Here is a 19,813-nt window from a genome sequence, read left to right as displayed (position 1 = left end):
TTACAGACTTACACAGCCTTGAGGGGGTTCAGAGGCCTCAGACCCGTCCCTGGCACTGTAATCATTTGGCAGGAGGCACAGAAAGCAGCTCACCCCCCAACCCCACCAGGCACCCGTGTCTTCATGCAGACACTCACCAAGATTCCCCTGCTGGGATTGTTCCTTCAGCTCCCGAACCACTAATAAACGACTTTTGTGGCGACTGAATGTGGCTGTCTGAGAGTCCAGAAATGCCATATAATTTTTCTGGGCTGGGGGTGCAGATGGGAAATAATTTGAGCATGTTTAAGCAAAGGGAAAAAAACTAGTGGGGGGCTAGTGAGGGAGTTGGAATTTAATGAGACAGGTTACTAGGTTTTCCAAGCAAGATTTTTTCCTTAATGAGAATTAACCTGCATTGTTGCAGGAGAATGAACTAGAGATGGAGATTTCCAACCTTAGAATTCATGCAACACCCTCTAGAATACCTTCCCACTAAGCTGACAATCACCTGAACAAGGTCCTGGTATCTAACCTAAGAGAGGACCAGCAAATAAAAGGAATGCACGGGGAGCTGTTAACAAAAACAGGAGGAAAGTCAATGCAATGCTTCCTGAACACCAGTGTTGGAATGCAGCAGATGAACTGCCAGCATTTTTCAACAGTGGAGAAAATTCATGTAAAAGCTGGCTAGATGGATTGCTGTTGGGCCAGGAAGCTTGCTTTCGGTATCCAGAAAGGGGTACTAAAGTGAAAGATACAAAAAGAACCCTCCAACAGTTTTATTTAGGTTAAGGAGGAAGGAGAAGACAGGGTAAAAATGCGAATACAAGTTAATGTCAGAAAGGCCAGGTATGATTTACAGGGTAGACTGTGTTTAAAAAGGTGGGGTTTAAAATCATCCCACAATCCCAAAGATTCCTACAAGTCAAACTGATGTCCTTTTTTTTCCACTTTGTTTTTAAGGTATCACAGCGACCGCCAAAGTATTCTAGAACTAGTAACACATCTTTTTCTGGCAACTATCAACTTCACTTGCAAAGGTTCTTTTTATTTTTAAAGTTTTTATTTTGAAAAAATGTCAAGCCTACATGAAAGTTGCAATAGCTCAATGTATACACACATACCCTTTACCTAGATTTATCAATTATTAACATTTTGCTGTATTTTTGGCTTCCTCTGTTTCTCTCCACTTATATACACAACTACTATTTTTATGGAACTTTTTAAGAGCAAGTTGCAGGTGTGATCCTTCCTTCTCAGATATGTCAGCATCTCATGCTCAAAAATAAGGATATTATCTTATATAACCACAACACAATTACTAAGTGTAGGAAACTGACCATTGACAAAATACTATTGCCTAATACGTAGTTCATATTCAAGTTTATCAACTATTCTGAAATACAAAAGATTCTTAATTATATCTTATCATGTTTCTAACATTCAAATATCTTACGTGCTACCACTGAACAATTTAGTGTACTTAAAAATCCTGGTCAGAATTAAATATTACACCCAGTGGTAAATTCCAATCACCTTCACATGACTCATGAAGTAAAGGGCCTATTCTCTAATCTCTCTTCCTCGACTCTGTACTTCCAGATGAAATCTATCTCAAGTGCAGCCCTCACCTTCTAAAACGGAAGGCTTTATGTTGCTTTCTATGATATCCAGTCTGTTATATTTGTGTACCTAAAAGGAAAAACATAGTAATTTTAGGCAGGAAAATTTCAAGTCACTGGAGAGTTAAGATACTTGGAAAGAAATGGGTCACTTTCAGAGGCAACCAGGATATTTTTCCAGGGGAGCAGGCCTCCTACAAGGCAGCCAATGAAAATTCAATTCATTTCAGTAAAAGACAGTAATATTTAATATATACAGGACTAATTTCAAACATCAAGAATACATTTTTTAAACAGTTTTAAAAAAACTGCATATCCTTTGACTATGAAATTGAACTGTTTCTACTTCATCTCACTAGACTCAGAAGACAAAAGACTCCAGCTGACCCTGTCTCCCCTGCACTCCTGCTCTGCTTAGCACCTAACACAGGTGGGACTTCTAGCGTTCTCTTACCAGTCTCAGAGCTTCTTCCCAGGCAGCTCCTTCTAACAGCAAGAGCACAGCTTCTTCATAATCCTGACAAGGAAACATTATGGAATTAAACAGGTTAATGGAGCAAGCGTGCCAGACACCACCACAACAAACTGCAAAACTGCCTACAGAGCGGCCTCTACCTGCCTTTCCAGCTTATTCCTTACAGTCCCAGCTCTTAGCATCCTGTCTGGCTGGAGTACAAGCTCAATAAACATAGATGCGAAAGACAATGGAGATGTGTAGATTCTGGAAATAATCACAAAGCACATGGTACATCCTTGAGCATCAAAACCATCACAGAGGTCCATTAGAAATGCCCACTGCCCCAGCTGCACTACCAAGTTTGATTCATCAAGTTTAGGTGGGCTCCAGAATTAACAAGGGCACACTTTGAATAATGGTAGACTAAAATAGTAATCTTTAAACTTCTTTTTCTCTTTCAATGTTTTTTTCCTCTTTTTCTATTGAAAACTTCAAACCTAAAAGAAACTGAAAAATAAGTGAAAGAAGCCAGACAGAAAAAGACTCACACCAGATGGTTTTCATTTATATGCAATTCTTGAAAAGCAAAGCCATCACGACAGAAAGCAGATCAGTGACTGACAGAGGCTGGGAGTAGGGGGAGAAATTAATGGCAAAATGGGAAGCAGAGAACTCTTTGGGCGTTAAAAAGTTCTGTTATGATTGTAGTGGTGGCTACACAATGTAAACGTTTGTCAAAACTCATCCAACTGTTAAAATTGGTAAAGGTAATTATATATGAAGTACACAAAAATATATGAGTTATTCTTCATTTATAAAGAAAAAAGATGGTGTAATGTTATCCATTTAATTAAGCATCTTAGGTGGTATAAATTTCTATGCTAGCCTCTTTATTATGTACATTTTATTCATTGATGTTTTCAACTCAGTCATCCAACCTCTTTTTTTTTTTTTTTTTAAGGTATCACTGATTTACACTCCTTAGAAGGTTTCACAAGAAAAACACTGTTCTCACTTTGGCACGTTGATATAAAAAGTACAATTACCTTGAACTTTAATTTAGGACTTTATTCCAAGGTCAAACCGCTGTGGTTATTACATTCACCCTTATTATCGAGTCCCCCCCACCCATATTCCATTGCAGTCACTGTCCATCAGTGTAGTAAGATGCCAGAGTTCCTATGTCTTCTCTGAGCTACACTGTCTTCCTGTGACACCACACACACCATGTGCACCAATCACAATACCCCACAATCCCCATCTCCCTCCCTCCCTCCCCGCCCACCCTCCCCCACCCCTCCCCCCTGGTAACCACTAGTCTCTTCTTGGAGTCTCTGAGTCTGCTGCTACTTTGTTCCTTCAGTTTTGTTTCACTGTGATACTCCACCAATGAGGGAAATCATTTAGTATTTATCTTTCTCTGCCTGACTTATTTCACTGAGCATAACACCCTCTAGCTCCATCCATGTTGTTGAAAATGGGATTTGTTTCTTTCTTATGGCTGAATAGTATTCCATTGTGTATCTGTACCACATCTTAACCATTCACCAACTGATGGACACTTAGGTTGCTTCCATATCTTGGCTATTGTAAATAGTGCTGCAATAAACATAGGGTGCATATGTCTTTTTGAATCTGAGAAGTTGTTTTCTTTGGGTAAATTCCTAGGAAGTGGAATTCCTGGGTCAAATGGTATTTCTATTTTTAGTTTTTTGAGGAACCTCCATATTGCTTTCCACAATGGTTGAACTAGTTTACATTTTCATCCAACCTCTTTTTTTGCCAGGATCTAATGATATCAAATTTTAGTGACTGTCTTTCACTCACCCTTACCACATGAAAGATGGTAAGATGTATTTTAAAAGCGCAGCTATATTATGCAAATGTGTCCACTAGTAACAATTGTAAAAAACACTCCTTCATCGGAGGCCAAACCTCTAGAGGGCAGTACTCCCTAGTGTCAACTGAACTGTGTCTTGTTAGTCTGTGACCAGTGTCACTGCCATTTATCACAATAAATTATATAATTCCATCAAAATTGATACACTTATTTATAATCTGCTGGAAAACTTAAACCCATCAAGCTGCCTGAGGTAAAGGGTCATCTCCAACAGAGAGAATAGGAGTAAAAGCCAAAGAGGTGTCTGAAGTCCAGTCGCTTCATGTTAGAAGAGTCCTTTCTCACTGTTCCCACTTTGGCAAGTTAATATAAAAAGTACAACTACCTTGAAATTTAATTTAGTACTTTCTTCCAAGGTCAAACCACTAGTGGCTATCATAGTAGAGTTCTTTGGTATTCTAACTCCCAGAACTTGAAATTCTTTAGAGGTATACTGAACTCAGATTTCCATGTCAGCAAGATGGAAGACCCCTACGGCAAATAGTATCTCTGGACTTCCTAATTGCCCACAGTGCCTTTAACTTTCATGATCAGTAAGGTACAACCGAGAAGTTCTGGCTTGTCTGCGGGGTTTAAGAAGGAAGGAACTGAGTTTACCTGGGCATACTGTTCCAGAACCGTGGCTGCATCACTGTGCTTCCCCTGCTCAACTAGCTTTCCTGCAAAGATAACAATAAGCATTTGACCACAGCTGGCTTGCAAAGAACAGTATTACCAAAACTCAAGTTGAAATGGGTTTTGGTTTTTGGTGGTACTATTTAAATCAAAATGGTCTCCTACAAATTATAGAGATTGAGCTCTACAAAGCATATATTCTAATTGAACTGGTTTAAAACAGCATATTCAAAAGTGTTCCCTAAGACAGGTCCCTGGAATAATAAAAGGCAGTACCAAAAAACCATTCTTGGGTCAAGTCAGTCTGTGAAGCATTGGGTAAAACAAAGTTAAATAGATTCGTCTGCAGAAATGCTTCATTAATCTGTCTTTATTATGTATCAAACTATATACTTTGTGAACTTCTATGAGGGAAATAGGAATACCATGGAGTCCTATGTTAAATGGCAGTTACAATCTAAATTAGCATAGGATATGCTTACACACATAGGAAATATGCTTACAAAGCCCCCATGTGAAACCGACGTAGCAGCTCTCACTAATCCATGTTTCCCTCCACCAGGAAGAGATTGTGGTTTCCCTGGCTAGGCACTAAGATGGAGGCAGTTGGCTTGTGCTTGGGGTCATGCAGCGTCGTCAGATCCTGGAATCACTCTCAGCACAGTTGAGATAGTCACACCATGAGAGGCTCAAAGAACCTGAAGTCAGCTGAGGGACTGGCAGATTCATGTCTCTCCTCTCACGCTAACTCCAGGGCATTTTATCACTGACGAATCAGGCAGAGCATCTGCTGTTTTACAGCTTTCTTTCTTTCTTTTGCTGGCTTGTTAAGTTGCCTCAGTTAAATGTGCACATGAGTGATTCCCCTTACAGCTTTTTTCAAAATTCTTTGACCACTGCCTTCATTACCTTACTTTACTAAACATCTGAGAGAACTAGGGATGGATACTCCACCATAAGCCATGACAAATAGCAAGATTAGGGTTATAAAGAACATAAGAGAAGATAACAGATCTTAAGAACAGAGCTAGAAGGTATAAACTACCAATTAACATAAATTTCTAAAGCAGAAGTAACAATGGAGCCAGAATGAACTTTCTAAAAGGAATTCTCAGCACCTGTAAGGAGAGTTCACTCAGATAGTGAGGTTTGTTAAAGAACCCACACATCTACTAACCAGAAAATGTCAGAGAAAGAAAAGTGATAATCTTACATTTTTATAATCCCAAGGGAAAAAAAAGTAATGCAACTAACACAGATATGAGCATTCATTTAACAGGATATAATCTAGAATTTTTTCAGGACTGCATTTTTGTTTTTGAGACCTTAACAACATTTTCAATTTTGCCCTTTTCTTAAAAGGGCAAGGGGAAATGACATCATTCAACCACTTCAAGCACAGTTGAGAGGGCCAGACATGCTATTCACCTCCTCCCCCATGTAGTCCTCAACCTTTCCTCTCCTCTGAGAAGTCAGCAGAGCCCCCCTTCTGGTTCCCCCTCTGGTTCAGGCGGCCCCCAGACTCTATAGCAGACAGCCGCCCTTGCTTTCAGAATGTCCATACTCTGACCTTTTGTTTCACCTCATTTCTGAAAATTGCTATTATGTTCCCAATGATCTGATGTTGATAGCTGAATGGTCCCCCCCACCAAAATTCATATTTACCTTTTCATAGGGCACATGGCAACCCAGCTACACTATACCAGGTGTGGCCATACGATGCACATTTCCATGAATGAGGTGGAGTAGAAGTGACAATGTAATTTCTAGGTTGTTTCCAACTGAAAGGTAAGTGACTACGACTTTCCCCCTTCCCAAGGCCTGGAATTCAGATGCAGTGAAAATCCGGTACAACCACCTATCCGCCAGAGAGATGCAAAGCCATGCAGTGGAGGGACTTCTCAGACTTATGAGAGAGAAATAACCTGCTCTCTTTACTATGCATTTTGGGACTCTTGCTATAGTAGTTTAACCTTTACTTAACAAACCACTCCAAGTTAATTTTTATCAGTGAACATGAGATTGTCTCAAGATATGCTGCCCTAAAATACTTCGCAGAATTGTCAAAGAAACAAACAAAAACCTTTAGAAGTTCTCTTTTGGAGAACCCCAAATGACTGCGTTTACCTGCCAGAGTTCTGCCGAGGCCTGCCAGCTGGTCTTCAGTCAGGCCTAGCTGGGCAGCCATGCAGAGAGCTTGCTGCCAGCTGCCACAAGCCAGAAAGGCATTGAGAGCGTTTTCATGGGCGCCACAGCGGGCAAACACAAGCCCCCCTAGCTCATAGAGGTGCTCCTGCATCAGGTGCTCCCCATAGGCAATGCTGATATCCTGTGACAAGAGAAGGTGTCGGGTCAGTCAGGAAAAGTCACAGTCATACTTTAAATCTCTAAGGTAGGCTGCCTCAGTCACTACTCTTGAAACACTTTGATTACTTAGGAAAATCCTGTGATTCTCCAGTGAATTCAACCATTCTTCCAGTCAAAATCTTACTGAGGTTGTGCCATGCATTCACTCACATAATCCCTGAGTACTATTTAGAGCAGTATATATTGTATATATACAATAATACAGTAATGCAAAAAAAGCAAAAAAACAAATATGAAGAATCACCATCAAGTTCCTAGTGCTCTTGTGGTGACAGAGAATGGACTTATAATAAACATAATATAGTCTATGCCATACCAGCAGATAGTGATACAAGGACAGCTAGGAATGGGAATGCTACTTCCGAGGGCTGTGAGAATAAGCCATGTGAAGGAGAAAGCATGGAAGGCGCTACGGCCATCTGGAGGGAATGTGCATGGAAGACAGGCAGAAATAACAAGAAGACTTGTGACTAGAGTAGAGAGAGCACAGCAAACACATGAGAGCAAAGAGGCAGCCACTGGCTACATTCTGTTTGTCAGGCTCAGTGTTAGGCAGGGACATAGACAGAACATAACATGGAGTCCCTGCCCTTAAGGAACCCACAGGCTGGCGGGAGAGACAGCAGTTCAGTAAGCGCCACCACCAGGTGCTCTGGGAGCTCAGCGTTTGGCGCCTCATCCAGGAATGGCTTCTGGCAGAGGAACCCTGGCAGTTTTGAAGGACAGGCGGGGCTAAAGAACGGGAAAGGCAGAGGGCTGGCAGAGGAAGCAGATGCTAAAGAAGCAGGCAGGGGCCAGATCATAGGAAGACAAGCAATTTGCAGCTGAACTGAAAATGACGGTGATGACGGCATGAGTTAAGTGGTGGCGAATCTTCACGATCAGACAGCCTGGGCTCCGCATCCCAGGGCGGCTGCTTCAGACTCCAGCTCCTTGGGTGAGTTGTTTCCTCATTTGTTTATCCCATCAGATTGTTACAAGAAGCATGTACATTTAGTAAAGGTATCTGGCATGTAAGAAAAGCCAAAAAGATGTTTAAACCAACCAAACTATCCACTTCTCTTGAAACCTATGGGAAAGGTCTGCACTTGTCAGGGTGGTCAGTCAGGCAGCAGAGAACCTGGGCTGGAAGCAGGCAACCCCCTGTGGGAGCTGCCGTGGTATGTCCCTGAGGAATCAGGGGCAACTCCTAGGTTTCTGGCCTGAGCAATTTCCTCAGAAGAGGAGCAGCTGAGGGCCATTCTCCCAGGTAAGAAATTCAGGATGGGTCTAATCCATTTGATGATGAACCTTGAAATCAAGAATGGAGTTAAGGACTCAGGAACCTCACCCCTTTCCAACTAACATGCAAAGCAAAGTCAGGAGAGCCTCCTTTCCCCCAGCACCCACCTTATACTGCTGTGAGTCTCGTGGATACAACTTCAGAGCTTCGTTATACAAGTTTTTATCTTTTATTAAGTTTAAGCATTCTGGGAAATACTCGGGCCCTGCAGGCAAAAGAATCATATACCACCAGATTAAATTAAGACTTTGAAGCATAATAGATTTCATTTATGCCAGTGGTCCCGAAACGCAATCAGTAGGGGACCTTTCTAGAACCTGCATCATCAGAGTATCTAGAGAACAGAATGCAGGAATTTTAATTTTAATGAGCACCATTGCAAATGTGAGGTACTTAAGAACCACTAACTGCGATCAGAGTCCTACCTAAAATTCTTTTCACATTACCCCTGATACATGACCAGCCAACCCAGTGTGTTCACAACCTCCTTAATAAGAATCCCCGGGAGAGCTTATTAAGCACACAGAAGCCTGAGTCCTATCTGAGCCCAGCTCAATCAGATTCTCCCAGAAAGCTTACCATCACGCCAGGTGACTTCCTTGCCCGTCTCAGTGCTCAGGAAAGAGCCACCGCTGCTAAAGCTAGAAATGCACTCGGGACAGGGACAGCGGGGAAGCAGAGCTGGCACTGTACCTGGTCTACTTCATCACTTCCAATTAAGCTACGTGTTCCAGGGCACTGCCAGTGGGCACCGCCGCTCACTCTAGACAAGCCAGATTCCCCTCAGTGTTTGCAAATACCATGAGAAGAATGAATTATCAACCAATTTTGATTTTTGAGACACTGAAATAAATATAGTCAGTGATCATTCTCAACCCAAAAAGGATCTGCTCTATTTTTTAGTTAGGGAGCCCCTCCAGTTCATTAAAAGTCATTTGCTTTATCCTCAGCTTTGTAGAGCATACAATAAAATAAGGTGCATGTATATAATTGTTGAAATTTTCAGGAATGGAAAAACTGAAATCAATCTATGTCTAAACGTACATTTTATTTTAATTTATTCTTTGCCTAGTCCAAAAGAAGATTTGAAGTAGAAATAAACCCACTAATCCTCACACTTACCACATCTGCTGAGGTGGCCAATGGCTTTCTCATACCGTTTCAAGTATTTGTCTATGGTGAAGCGCTGATAATTAGTTTCCATTTTCTTAAGTGTATTAAGAAATGGAAGATATTCTTTGGGATCCTAAAAAAAGAAAAAAATAGAACTTTATTGTCTGTGATAATGTATAATTATAAAAATAAAAATACATAACAATATATCCAAAGCTACATAATTTAAAAAATATGAGCTATATTAATATATGTTATATATAATGTAAAAATAAAACTATATAGAACAAGTTTTGGTAAAAGCGCATTCACAGATGGGCACAATTAGTTTTCATTCAGAGTAATAACTCAAACTTACCTCAGTCTCACAACAGCCACTTATTTCATAGGCTAATAGGAAAACAGGGTTCCCATCTAAAAGACATTCAACAAATGCATCCAAGTTTCTCCTAAAAGTGCTAGGCATCGCACTTAGAGCTGTTTTTATGGCATTTCATGCTCTCATTTACAGACCAAGTGTTAAAACAAAAGTAAAATTATACTGAGTTGGACACCAAACTCTGAGGCCCTCTCAACCAGATTTTTATTGGCACTGATCACTTCCAGGTCTGTGCCATGCCCTGTAAGAAAACTGTTTTGTTTTTCAAGTAGCGATGCTTCCTGTTCTTAATGCAGTTTCACTGGGCAGACAGAATAAATACACAGAACAACACAGGAAAAAGAACCAAGAGAGGAAATAATTAAGTGCTCATGCATATGATGGAGAGGATAACTACAGGCCTAAGTGTTCAGTTAACAAACATTTAGTAAGAATCCTTTACGTACAAAGAATGCAGGAAAGCCTTCACCTCAGGAAACTTATCATCTAGTAGAGGAGATAGACTGGTATGCAGGGGGGAAGCGCTAGGTGCGGTGCAGCACCTGTGAGGGCCATCTCATTCAGTCCCTACCCACCTCCCGCAGCAGATGCCTTGGCACCCTTTGACCCTGGTGAGTGAGAGGGAGCAGATGAGTGGGGAAGGCACCACTGGTGGAAGCCCATGGGCACGTGGGAGACAGAAGTAAAGCTACCTGCGAAGGTAAGTGGTGGCTGGTGGGAGGCAAATGCACTGCCTTTCCTCCCCAGGCTGAGGAAACAGGGAAATGTCTGAGACCAAAGAGACACACAGAGACCCAACCATGGAAGGGATTTTAAGCAATAGGACAGCTTCTGAACTTTCTCCTAGGAGCAACGGGGAGTACATGAAAGATTTTATGTAAAAGAGTGAAGGATCAAAATTCCCTTTTTGGAAATATCACTCTGGCAGGAGCAAAGAGAAAAATGAAAGGGGATGCAACTGAGATATAAAAAATATGTGCAGACCAGTGGTGCTCCGACTTTTTGATTGCAGCATGCTAGGGGGGACAAGAGGCCCCAAAACTTTCTATTCTCTCTCTTCCCACTTTCTACTGGGAAAGAGCTACATGACAAAGTGAACTGGAGAATGAATTGTTCATTGTATTTCCTTTATAAGAGGAGAATTTGCTAACACATATGCCCACGATCTTAAAAATAACCAAGTAATTTTATTTCACTTGCTCAATGTAGCAATCCTAATACTTGGATAAGCCCAGAAGTATGACAGAGAATGAGAACGAGGTTTAGAAGCATGGGTCCTGGAGACTCAGATCTGCCCTCAGGTCTGTACTTGCAGCATTAGCATCAGTCAAGATACCGCACTTAAGAAGAACCTGAAAGATGATAAAGCAGTAACTCCACACATACCTTCTGTGACTTCTCAGCTACCATGAGGACCAAATCAAAGTCGTAGGTGCCAAGAGAATGATCGTACAGTTCATCAACATCTACCAGAAGCAGCAGGTACTTGAGGGCAGCTTCCGCACTCACAGCATCCGGGGCCGGCGGAGCACGCCCTGTCAGTGTGTAAGAGAGCAGAACAGAACACAGGCACTTAGGGAAGACACCTACGCAGCCAGCAACATAATCAAAAAACTGTAATAAACTTTCCTGTCTTGACCTTTCCTATCCTGACCATCTGGTGTCCTAGATGTGGACACCAGATGAATATATACTTTTGACTCTTTTGTGCATGCTTTGTAGGGCAGAGTCTAAGAAAAACTGATCCGGGTCTTAAAACGGCAACCAAAAAGCCACATGTTAACTCTGCGATGTGGCCAGTCAATCTCTGAAGGCTGGAACACTGGTAGGAGTGAAGGCCCCATAAGCACTCTGGGAAGGGGTCTCTACCTTGGAGCTCGTGTACCTTCTGCAGCACAATTTCCAGTTCTGGGGTTGTTTTCTTCACGTGAGCAGTGAGTATAGACAGGCAGTACCTGTGGTGATAGGTAAAGAGCACCAGAACGGGGAGGATGAACAAACTGAGGAAGGACAGCAATACACTTCTGTCAAAGATGCCTGCTTATGATGGCACACGTACTTGTGAGGATCGATGTTCTCCATGGCTGTTCTCACAGTGTCACAAATTATGTCTATGTTTTTCCCATGAGAACCCTTCAACAGCTGGACAGCGCCAGTAACTGGTGGGGGGTACATGGTCTTCGTGACATCTTCCTCCCTAAGGACAGTCATTAAAAGATCACTAACCGAACATGTGTCCCAGCTATCAAATTACTAACATATACCCAGGTGTGCTGATGAGATAATAAATAAAAATGACTTTTGGAAGATGGCTTAATTATATTCATATAAGGTGAAAAATGAAGGGGCTTACTAAGAAATGAAAACATGTCCACAAAAGACTTATGCAGCAATGATCATAGATGTTTCATCTATGTTTGCCCCAAACTGGGTGCAGTCCAGGTATTCATCCACAGGGGAACAGATAAACAAACCAGCAGGTCTACACTACCACTGAGCAACAAGCATGAATGAACCCGTGACACACGCAAAAACACGGATGAATCTCAAGACAATATGCTGAGTGAAAGCTTAATTTTCACAGAAGAGTAAATGCTATTATGATTCCATTTACATAACATTCTTGAAAAGACAAAACTGATCTGTGGTGAAAAATTCGGAACAGTAATTGCCTAGCAGGTGGGGACAGAGACGGTCTTGAGAAGGGATTTGGAGGAACTTTCTGAGACAAAGGAAATGTCCTCTATCTTGATAGAGGTTTGGGTTACATGGAAGCATGTATTTATCAAAACTCATTGAACGGTACACTTATGATCTGTGCATTTCACCACAGATGACTCTGACCTGCTACAAGGGAACCCATACACAAGGAATGCGCTATAGTTAATGTTATGCAAGGTAAAATACTGACACGTAAAGTAGACTAATGTCTATAATTAACTTGAAATTTGTCTAACAAAAGGACGAATGATGGATGGACAGATGGTATACAGTGATAAACCAAATAGAGGAAAACATGAACTGTCGTGGTACAAGATCCTCACTGGACAATTCTCTGAAGTGTTCGGTATATTTAAAATTTCTTGTTAAATTGGGGAAGAAAATCATCACAGAAAAAGATGCCACTTAATTTCAATCTCATAAGACAAATTGGTTTATATGTACACCTAAAATTAAAGCCAAACAGTAATTGTGAATGACATGTTTTAAAGTCTTAGTTTTAAATAGACTATTTCTAAAAAGGAGAAAGAGCAAAAATCCAGTACATGTGGCATCTATGAGTTACAGTGATTTAAAAAAAAAAAAATACTGAATAGTAAGTCATTTTCCTCCTCTAGCTATCTGTTTGATTTCCTAAACTAGATAAAAATATGATACTCATGAATTGTTCAAAATACTTACTTTAATTCTGTGAAAAACAAGTTAATGTGATTTACAGAATCAATCTGTCTTACAAATGTTTCCACATTTTCAAGAAACACCTACCCAGAAAAAAAAAGACAAACATTTTAGTTCTGATCACATTAGCTCAAGTCTCCAGAAAGCTGAGGTAAATATCAGATTTAGAAAGTTACCTGAGGGTTATGATCATGCATCAGATTGAGATTAATTCTCAGTTTTCTCATGCATTCAAATGCTTCTTTAAACATAAGTCTGTGAAGAGACAGAAAATGGAGAGAAAGGGCATTTCACAAAAACTGTATAGCACATGGATCCACCATGTTTTCAGTATGATACAAACCAGTTATAATTACATTACAGCCCAAACATCAAACGATTACTACTGCATTTCCCCTCTGAAATCACAGAATGAAAAAACTGGGTACAAGATCCACATATCTTCTTAAAAAGGTGTGACTTAGTCATCGTGGCAGTCTGAGGACTACATCCCCTGATACACAGGACAGAGAATCATCATGGAACTTAGGTCTTCATTAACAAAATGTTACAAAGGTCATTCTAATATAAAGTGTACCCCAAACAGATTCAGACAATGGAACATTTCCTTCATTAACAGTGGCTCAGACATTTTTGGGTCCTAGGCCTCTCCGTACTGAAAGCCTTGGGCCTTCTCCTGGATAAATACACACAGACACAGTGTGGTGCAGTTTTCCTGGATTCACAGGCCATCCAGAGCCCAGACGGATCCCTCCAGGCCAGGAAGCCCTGTCCTGGTGATGAGCCTCATGGTTCTTTCTGCTAGGATATCTATTACACCACATACTATTAAAATCAAGGTGTGGAAAAAGCCTCTGAGAATCTGACTGAAGACATCCATATTGCAGATTTTTCAGACTTATGTTTTAAAAATTTTTAATACAATACTACTGTCTTCACACTGAAGTCATAACAAGGTCAGTAGTCATGTACATATACTTACTTGTCCAACCACTTCCGAATCTGAGCTAAGACTAGGGCTCGATGATGAACAACTTCTAAGTTTCCCCTTGGCATCTTAAAATAAATAAATCAAATAATATTTTTAATTAAAGAGAAAAAATTTAAATATCCAGGATATACAACTTTTCATAACTCTTTATACAGAACTGCCACAACACTGTAAAATAAGTACACTTCTGGCAGAATCCAGTTGTGTTCAATGCTTATTTTGACTTTCCATAGAAAATTCCTTTTTGCCTTACTAGGAAGAACCTCTATGAACACCCCTTTGTATAATGCTAACAGGCCCCAGCAAGGTATGCCTTATAACATTATGTCATAAAGGATAAGAGAATGCAATCGCCAACAACGGTGTTCAGTATTGACTGCCTAATGACAATCAGAAACAGCACAAAAATCAACTTACCTGTAATACAAGCTTTGTGTCTTGGGTCACAACAGTGACAATGCGTGAACCCCTCTCCACCTTCCGCAGAGATTCCCCGTTAGAAACATGGTGGCTGCTCAGACCGGCCTGCAATGCTAAAGACACCAACTCGCTAAGCCTTAAGAATCACTGCCATGACAAGCCACTCTCCATTAACTGCAGCTGAAACTGAAAACATGTTCTCTGAAAACATGTTTTCCAAAATAGAAGAAGGCAATTAACAACAAGGTTCCTTTGCTCTCCCACTCAACTTCAAGATCGTTAATCTTTCTGATCAACAATCTCATACGGGAACACGCCCTCTCTCTGAGAGCCCTCATGCATCCTCCCATACAGAACTTCTCAACTGACTTGAAAAACACAGGAAGGACTGAGCAGCTTCTCTGTTTTTAGCATTCCCAGTACACTACGCTATCGTGAAAAATCCCCTCCTTCCAAGTTAGAAGCAAAGAAAATAAAAGGAATTTTTTAGAATAACACACACACGCTCACCCAGCAGGGTTATGTGGATGACAAAAAAAAAAAGAGCCAGTTTCCTACAAACCATGGGAGTCCCAAAAGATGGGAGTCCTTCACATGCACAGTGAGAAAGGCAGATTGCAAAGAAGTTAGAGCATACTGCCAGTTTGTACCTACATGGTAACACAAAGTAAGATACTGGATTAGCTATTTAATAAAATGTCCTGAAAATTTTTTTTTAACTTTAGGAAGCTCTATTTCAGGAAGGACCTCCCTTCTCTGAAGTCTTTGCAAACTGGTGTAGAGTATTTCCCTCAGATATGTTGGGATTACGGGCTAAGTAAATGAACTCTAAAGGTTTCTCCAGTCTAGGACTCCACAACAAAAAGCCAAAGTAGGTAACAAACTAAAAAGTCACCAAGACTTAAAAGGACCAAAGATATTTTCTATTTTTTATTTTATACACTATAGAGGGACTATTTTCTATTTATACACTGAACTGAAAAAAACTTACTTTTAAGTGAAGCATCTCTCAGGCAAAAACACTGGCAGACATGGGAATGGGTCGTCAACAATAAAAACTCATCATATGTTGCAAAGGATGTGATATTGGAAGCAACCTACAATAAAGCAAGGGGGAAAGTTAGCTTTATTGCTTGAAGCCAACACGAGGAAGGATCCAGCACCAAACCAAGCCTTGGTACCTCAGTGTCATTGATGAAAAAGCGACATCTGTCAGTTAGACCAAGAACACATTCCTGCAAATAAACAAACTGAAATTAGAAACAATTCTAACCAAACTAATTAAACCTAACTTTTCTGTTACATAGTTCTAGTGCCCTGTGATTTCCCAAGTCTTTGCCACCAGGACTGAATGTAGATACCTAAGACGTTGGTTGATCCAGTGCCAAGTGGAGTATCATGCCATCCTATCTGGAAGCAAGCCCTGTCATTTCTATCAAATATATTCTTTCTGCCCCTCACTACCTCCACTCCAACAGTCGTTTCCACTCGCGACCAGGCAGCCAGAGTAACCTTTCATACTGTGAAGATCATGTTACTCTCTGATTAAAATCACAATTTTCCAGTCTTTGCCATATAAAGAAATCCACACTCCTTCCTATGGTCTATCACTAAAGTCCAGCCACACTGCTGCCATTCAGTTCCTTGAATAAGGTGAGCTCTGAGCTCTTTCCAAGCTCAAGGTGTGTACAGTTCCTTCCCCAACACTCTCCCTTTCTTGGGGTAGAGCTTTCTTTTCCTTCACATCTCTGCACATATACCACGACCATCAGAGGCTTTCCTGGACCACAAAAGTAGGCCTCCCCATCCTCATAGCTCCCATCCCCTAACTGGCTCCTACACACCTCACTGTTCTCTACCATTATACTCTGCTCACTTCATGTTCCTATTACAAGGGATAATCATAGCCATATAGACAGATCACTAATTCCAGAAGAACAGGGATTAGTCAGCTGTTATGTTTTATAACCTCTGTATCCTACCACCTGTCACAATTATAGGCATTCTAATATTTGATGAATGACAACCTACTGAATACTATTTTTGAGATTATATTTCTGCTGTCTCCAACAGGCATTTAATAAAGCTAACTTTGAATGTTCTGTAAAACTGGGGATAAAAGTCCGCCAATTCCATTTTTCTATTTTGAATTTATACCTCCAAGGAAAGGAAGTACTATTACCAACTACTACATGCCAGACAATTTCTTAATCTCATTTCACAGATGAAGAAACTGAGTCTCAGGAAAGTGGCTAACTTCTCATTGTTGCCTTGAGATTTGGCGGAGACTCAAGGTCTGTCTGCCAAGCCCATGTTCATTTACCTAATGCCATGAGTCCCTGGGTCACTGCTCTTGCTAAGTTTTCCTGTCCTATGTTCACTTACCTCCCCTCCAATCACGGCCAGTTCAGTCTGTATGCATGGATAAGGAAATCGAATGGGAAATCCACCATGGTTCTTCCATGGTTCAACAGCCAGAGAGGGTGACTCTGCAGGATTGACAAATAAGGTTTACAAAGAGCTGGTCTGCTCTTCATAAAAAACCCTCACACCAATATTCACTAAAGCACTGAACATGCGATTCCAGTCATTTTCCAAATATATTCAGAAACTTAAAAGTACTCCAGGTCATCATAAGAGAAACTAGAGGTAGAAAACACCTATCAATTCCACTCTATAGCTTAGAGTTTCCCAGGGTAGTTAAAAGACCTAACAATCAACCAACACTGAAAAGGTACTCATAAGTACATGTTCTCAAGAATTAAACATCTATACAAGTCATAAACATGCTTCCCTAACATTCTGATACTCACCCCAAAGGTACTTAAGTATCTGGCCACCAGCCAGCTGCAATGCTATGGACTTGGTCTTGGAATTGCAACACAGACTGATTATGACCCCATCCACTGCCACAGATGAACTAACAAAAGTAAAGAAAAAGGGAGGAAACGGTGTGAAGAGACCATTTGTCTTGAAAAATAGTAACATTTAGCTGATTTTTCAAAACAGAAGCAAGCCATTTCCCTTTGGTGTTACACTGCCTATTTCAATATAATATATACATAGTACATACATACACAAATATATATATACATACATACACTACTGTACATATACTTAAACGCACATACATACACACTGATAAACTATTGCCAAGTCGAAGTCCAGATAAAGCAGTTACCTGTCACGTGACACTGTTTTCCACAATGCCAATAAGCCAGTATCTACATTGTCAAGTCAAAACGTCCAGCAGCATCTTACTGCAACTTACTACAATTTACTGCCTTTATTAGACATGCATGGCACCAATATCATATCTGCATTCTTAAAAATATATTAAATAAAGCAGTGAATCTGTAGGAAAATGAGCACACTCAGTATCTCCTATTGCTGTATTCAGTCACAGAAACCCGAAGGTCTTCATTAATGGGAAGTGGGGAATCTGTTTTTGCCATTCTCTTTTTTCCTGAGTCACTGAACAGAGTAGACATGTCATAAAGGAAGTGGGAGAAGTAGGGATAAAAGCAAATTGTGCCCGTGCTAACATTTATTCAAAGAGTTTTTAACCAATCTACAGGAAAACCCAAATGCCCAAATTTTGTGAGGATAAATTATGCATGAATGAGTTAAGCGAACAGACTCTGGAGCTGGACTAGCTGAAACCGGACCCTGGCTGCACCTGCTTGATCTCAGGCAGGTTATTTAACTGCTCTGTGCACTAGCTGTCTTAGCTATAAAATGAGGGTGCTAATGGTACATACTTCAAAGAGGTATTGTGAGAATTAAGTGAGTTGATAAAGGTAAAGAACTTAGACGAGTACCTTTTACAAAGCACAAGCTATAGGAAATGTAAGCTATTAAGAGCCATAAGCTGATTGAGGGGCTTTATATTCCTAAAAGACATTAATATTTGTATGAAAAAATAGTCGTTTTTGAGAAGCCAAAGTCAAAGCAGCAGAAATATATTTTAAATGACCTATTTCCTTTACAGCAAATGAGATGACTGTAACTAGCTTTTCCTTCTACAAACTAATGATAAAGAATTTCAAATTTAGAAAGGTGGAAGCTTGCATAACTGAGACATTTCTAATACAAATTTCTGTGCTTTTCAAAAATAAGCCCCTGCCTAACTTTAGGCATTGCATGTAGCTAGAACATATTCTATATCCAGACACCATCATAAAAAGCTTTTCAAAAAATGAAGCAGTTTGAGTCTAAGATTACAATTATGTTTATGGTATATAATAAGGAAAGGTTCCTTCTTTTGCAACAAGGGTTTTCAGAACTTAAACCTAACCAGTAGACCTCTAATTACAAGTGAACCTGGGGATTAACATCAGTGTATGCCTATGGTGCCAAGTTTTACTGATGGGAAACCGAAGATTTCTCAGAGCTGTCTAGACAATGCTGACTACTACACAGCAGGGCTTACACCACAGGGAACGGGCACTCATTAGCTGAAGCCTGTTACATGACAAAGACGCAGTCAGGACTCAGGAAGCCAGGGCCAGGAAGCAGTAAAATTTTAGCAAGAAAAAAAAAAGAGGAAAGCTTCTAGTAGTAAATGTAGTGAAATGTATAGTCAAATGCAGACAAATGTATAGAAGAGGAGGCGGGAAGAAGCATTTCAAAGTCATCACATCAAAATAAAGTGCAAATATATAGATTCTTGTAGTTGACTGTAATAACTAACGAGGGCAAGAAGAGTGGCTAATTCTCATGGACTAACAATTGCCCTGCTGGAATGTAAGTATATGCTGAATCAAAATTTTTAAGTTATTTTAGAAATGTTTGACCATCTGTTGGTATCTGTCCTGTTTTTCACTCCTTGCAGTCTGTATTTTGACATGACTCAAACTAGACTTAACCCTTCTGCTCACTGCAAGTCAAAAACAAGTCCTATGCTCATAAAAGACACAGGCATTGCTCCATCTGCTTATTAATACACGGAATACAGGGAAGAGTGCTGATACCTAACACTGAGCCGTCCCTGCTCGCCATCTGTCTCAGGAGGGGCCGCAGTCAGGCAGTGAATGACTGACTGGGGGCTGGACCGACTGTGGCTTACAGCCACGAAAACATCTTCTTGGATCCAGGTGAGAAGGCTCAGCTTCAGTGGGTTTACTTCTTGGTCTTCACTGTTCTCGAATTGAATTCTGTTTTAAATATTGAAGAAAACCCAACACATGAATAAAACTTCATTAGCACAGAGATATTCCTGAATGAAAGAAAAACAAACCACCTTGCATAGAGTTAACTCCTGATTATTTAGGGGCACTGAACCTG

The 19,813-nt window shown here is 40.5% G+C and overlaps 1 protein-coding gene across 2 annotated transcripts in view; it reads right to left on the bottom strand.

The window, feature by feature from the left end:
* The window catches only part of ELP1 (elongator acetyltransferase complex subunit 1), a 44,828-nt gene that overhangs the window by 8,056 nt on the left and 16,959 nt on the right, over positions 1 to 19,813 (bottom strand). For both annotated transcript variants that reach the window (XM_073226511.1, XM_073226507.1), the window contains 19 exons: positions 19,501 to 19,683; positions 17,341 to 17,447; positions 16,913 to 17,016; positions 15,709 to 15,762; positions 15,519 to 15,624; positions 14,525 to 14,640; positions 14,099 to 14,172; positions 13,293 to 13,371; positions 13,120 to 13,199; positions 11,777 to 11,914; positions 11,587 to 11,672; positions 11,104 to 11,252; positions 9,348 to 9,471; positions 8,333 to 8,430; positions 6,704 to 6,905; positions 4,559 to 4,620; positions 2,059 to 2,121; positions 1,614 to 1,674; positions 138 to 251 (listed from right to left, as the gene is read on the bottom strand). In XM_073226511.1, coding sequence (XP_073082612.1) covers positions 138 to 251; positions 1,614 to 1,674; positions 2,059 to 2,121; positions 4,559 to 4,620; positions 6,704 to 6,905; positions 8,333 to 8,430; positions 9,348 to 9,471; positions 11,104 to 11,252; positions 11,587 to 11,672; positions 11,777 to 11,914; positions 13,120 to 13,199; positions 13,293 to 13,371; positions 14,099 to 14,172; positions 14,525 to 14,640; positions 15,519 to 15,624; positions 15,709 to 15,762; positions 16,913 to 17,016; positions 17,341 to 17,447; positions 19,501 to 19,683 — 2,000 coding nt within the window. The remainder of the gene's footprint in view (positions 1 to 137; positions 252 to 1,613; positions 1,675 to 2,058; positions 2,122 to 4,558; positions 4,621 to 6,703; positions 6,906 to 8,332; positions 8,431 to 9,347; positions 9,472 to 11,103; positions 11,253 to 11,586; positions 11,673 to 11,776; positions 11,915 to 13,119; positions 13,200 to 13,292; positions 13,372 to 14,098; positions 14,173 to 14,524; positions 14,641 to 15,518; positions 15,625 to 15,708; positions 15,763 to 16,912; positions 17,017 to 17,340; positions 17,448 to 19,500; positions 19,684 to 19,813) is intronic.

This window comes from Manis javanica, chromosome 2 (assembly GCF_040802235.1).
Source record: "Manis javanica isolate MJ-LG chromosome 2, MJ_LKY, whole genome shotgun sequence".
Taxonomy (NCBI): Eukaryota; Metazoa; Chordata; class Mammalia; order Pholidota; family Manidae; genus Manis; species Manis javanica.
This window is presented reverse-complemented; position numbering and strand designations above follow the sequence as displayed.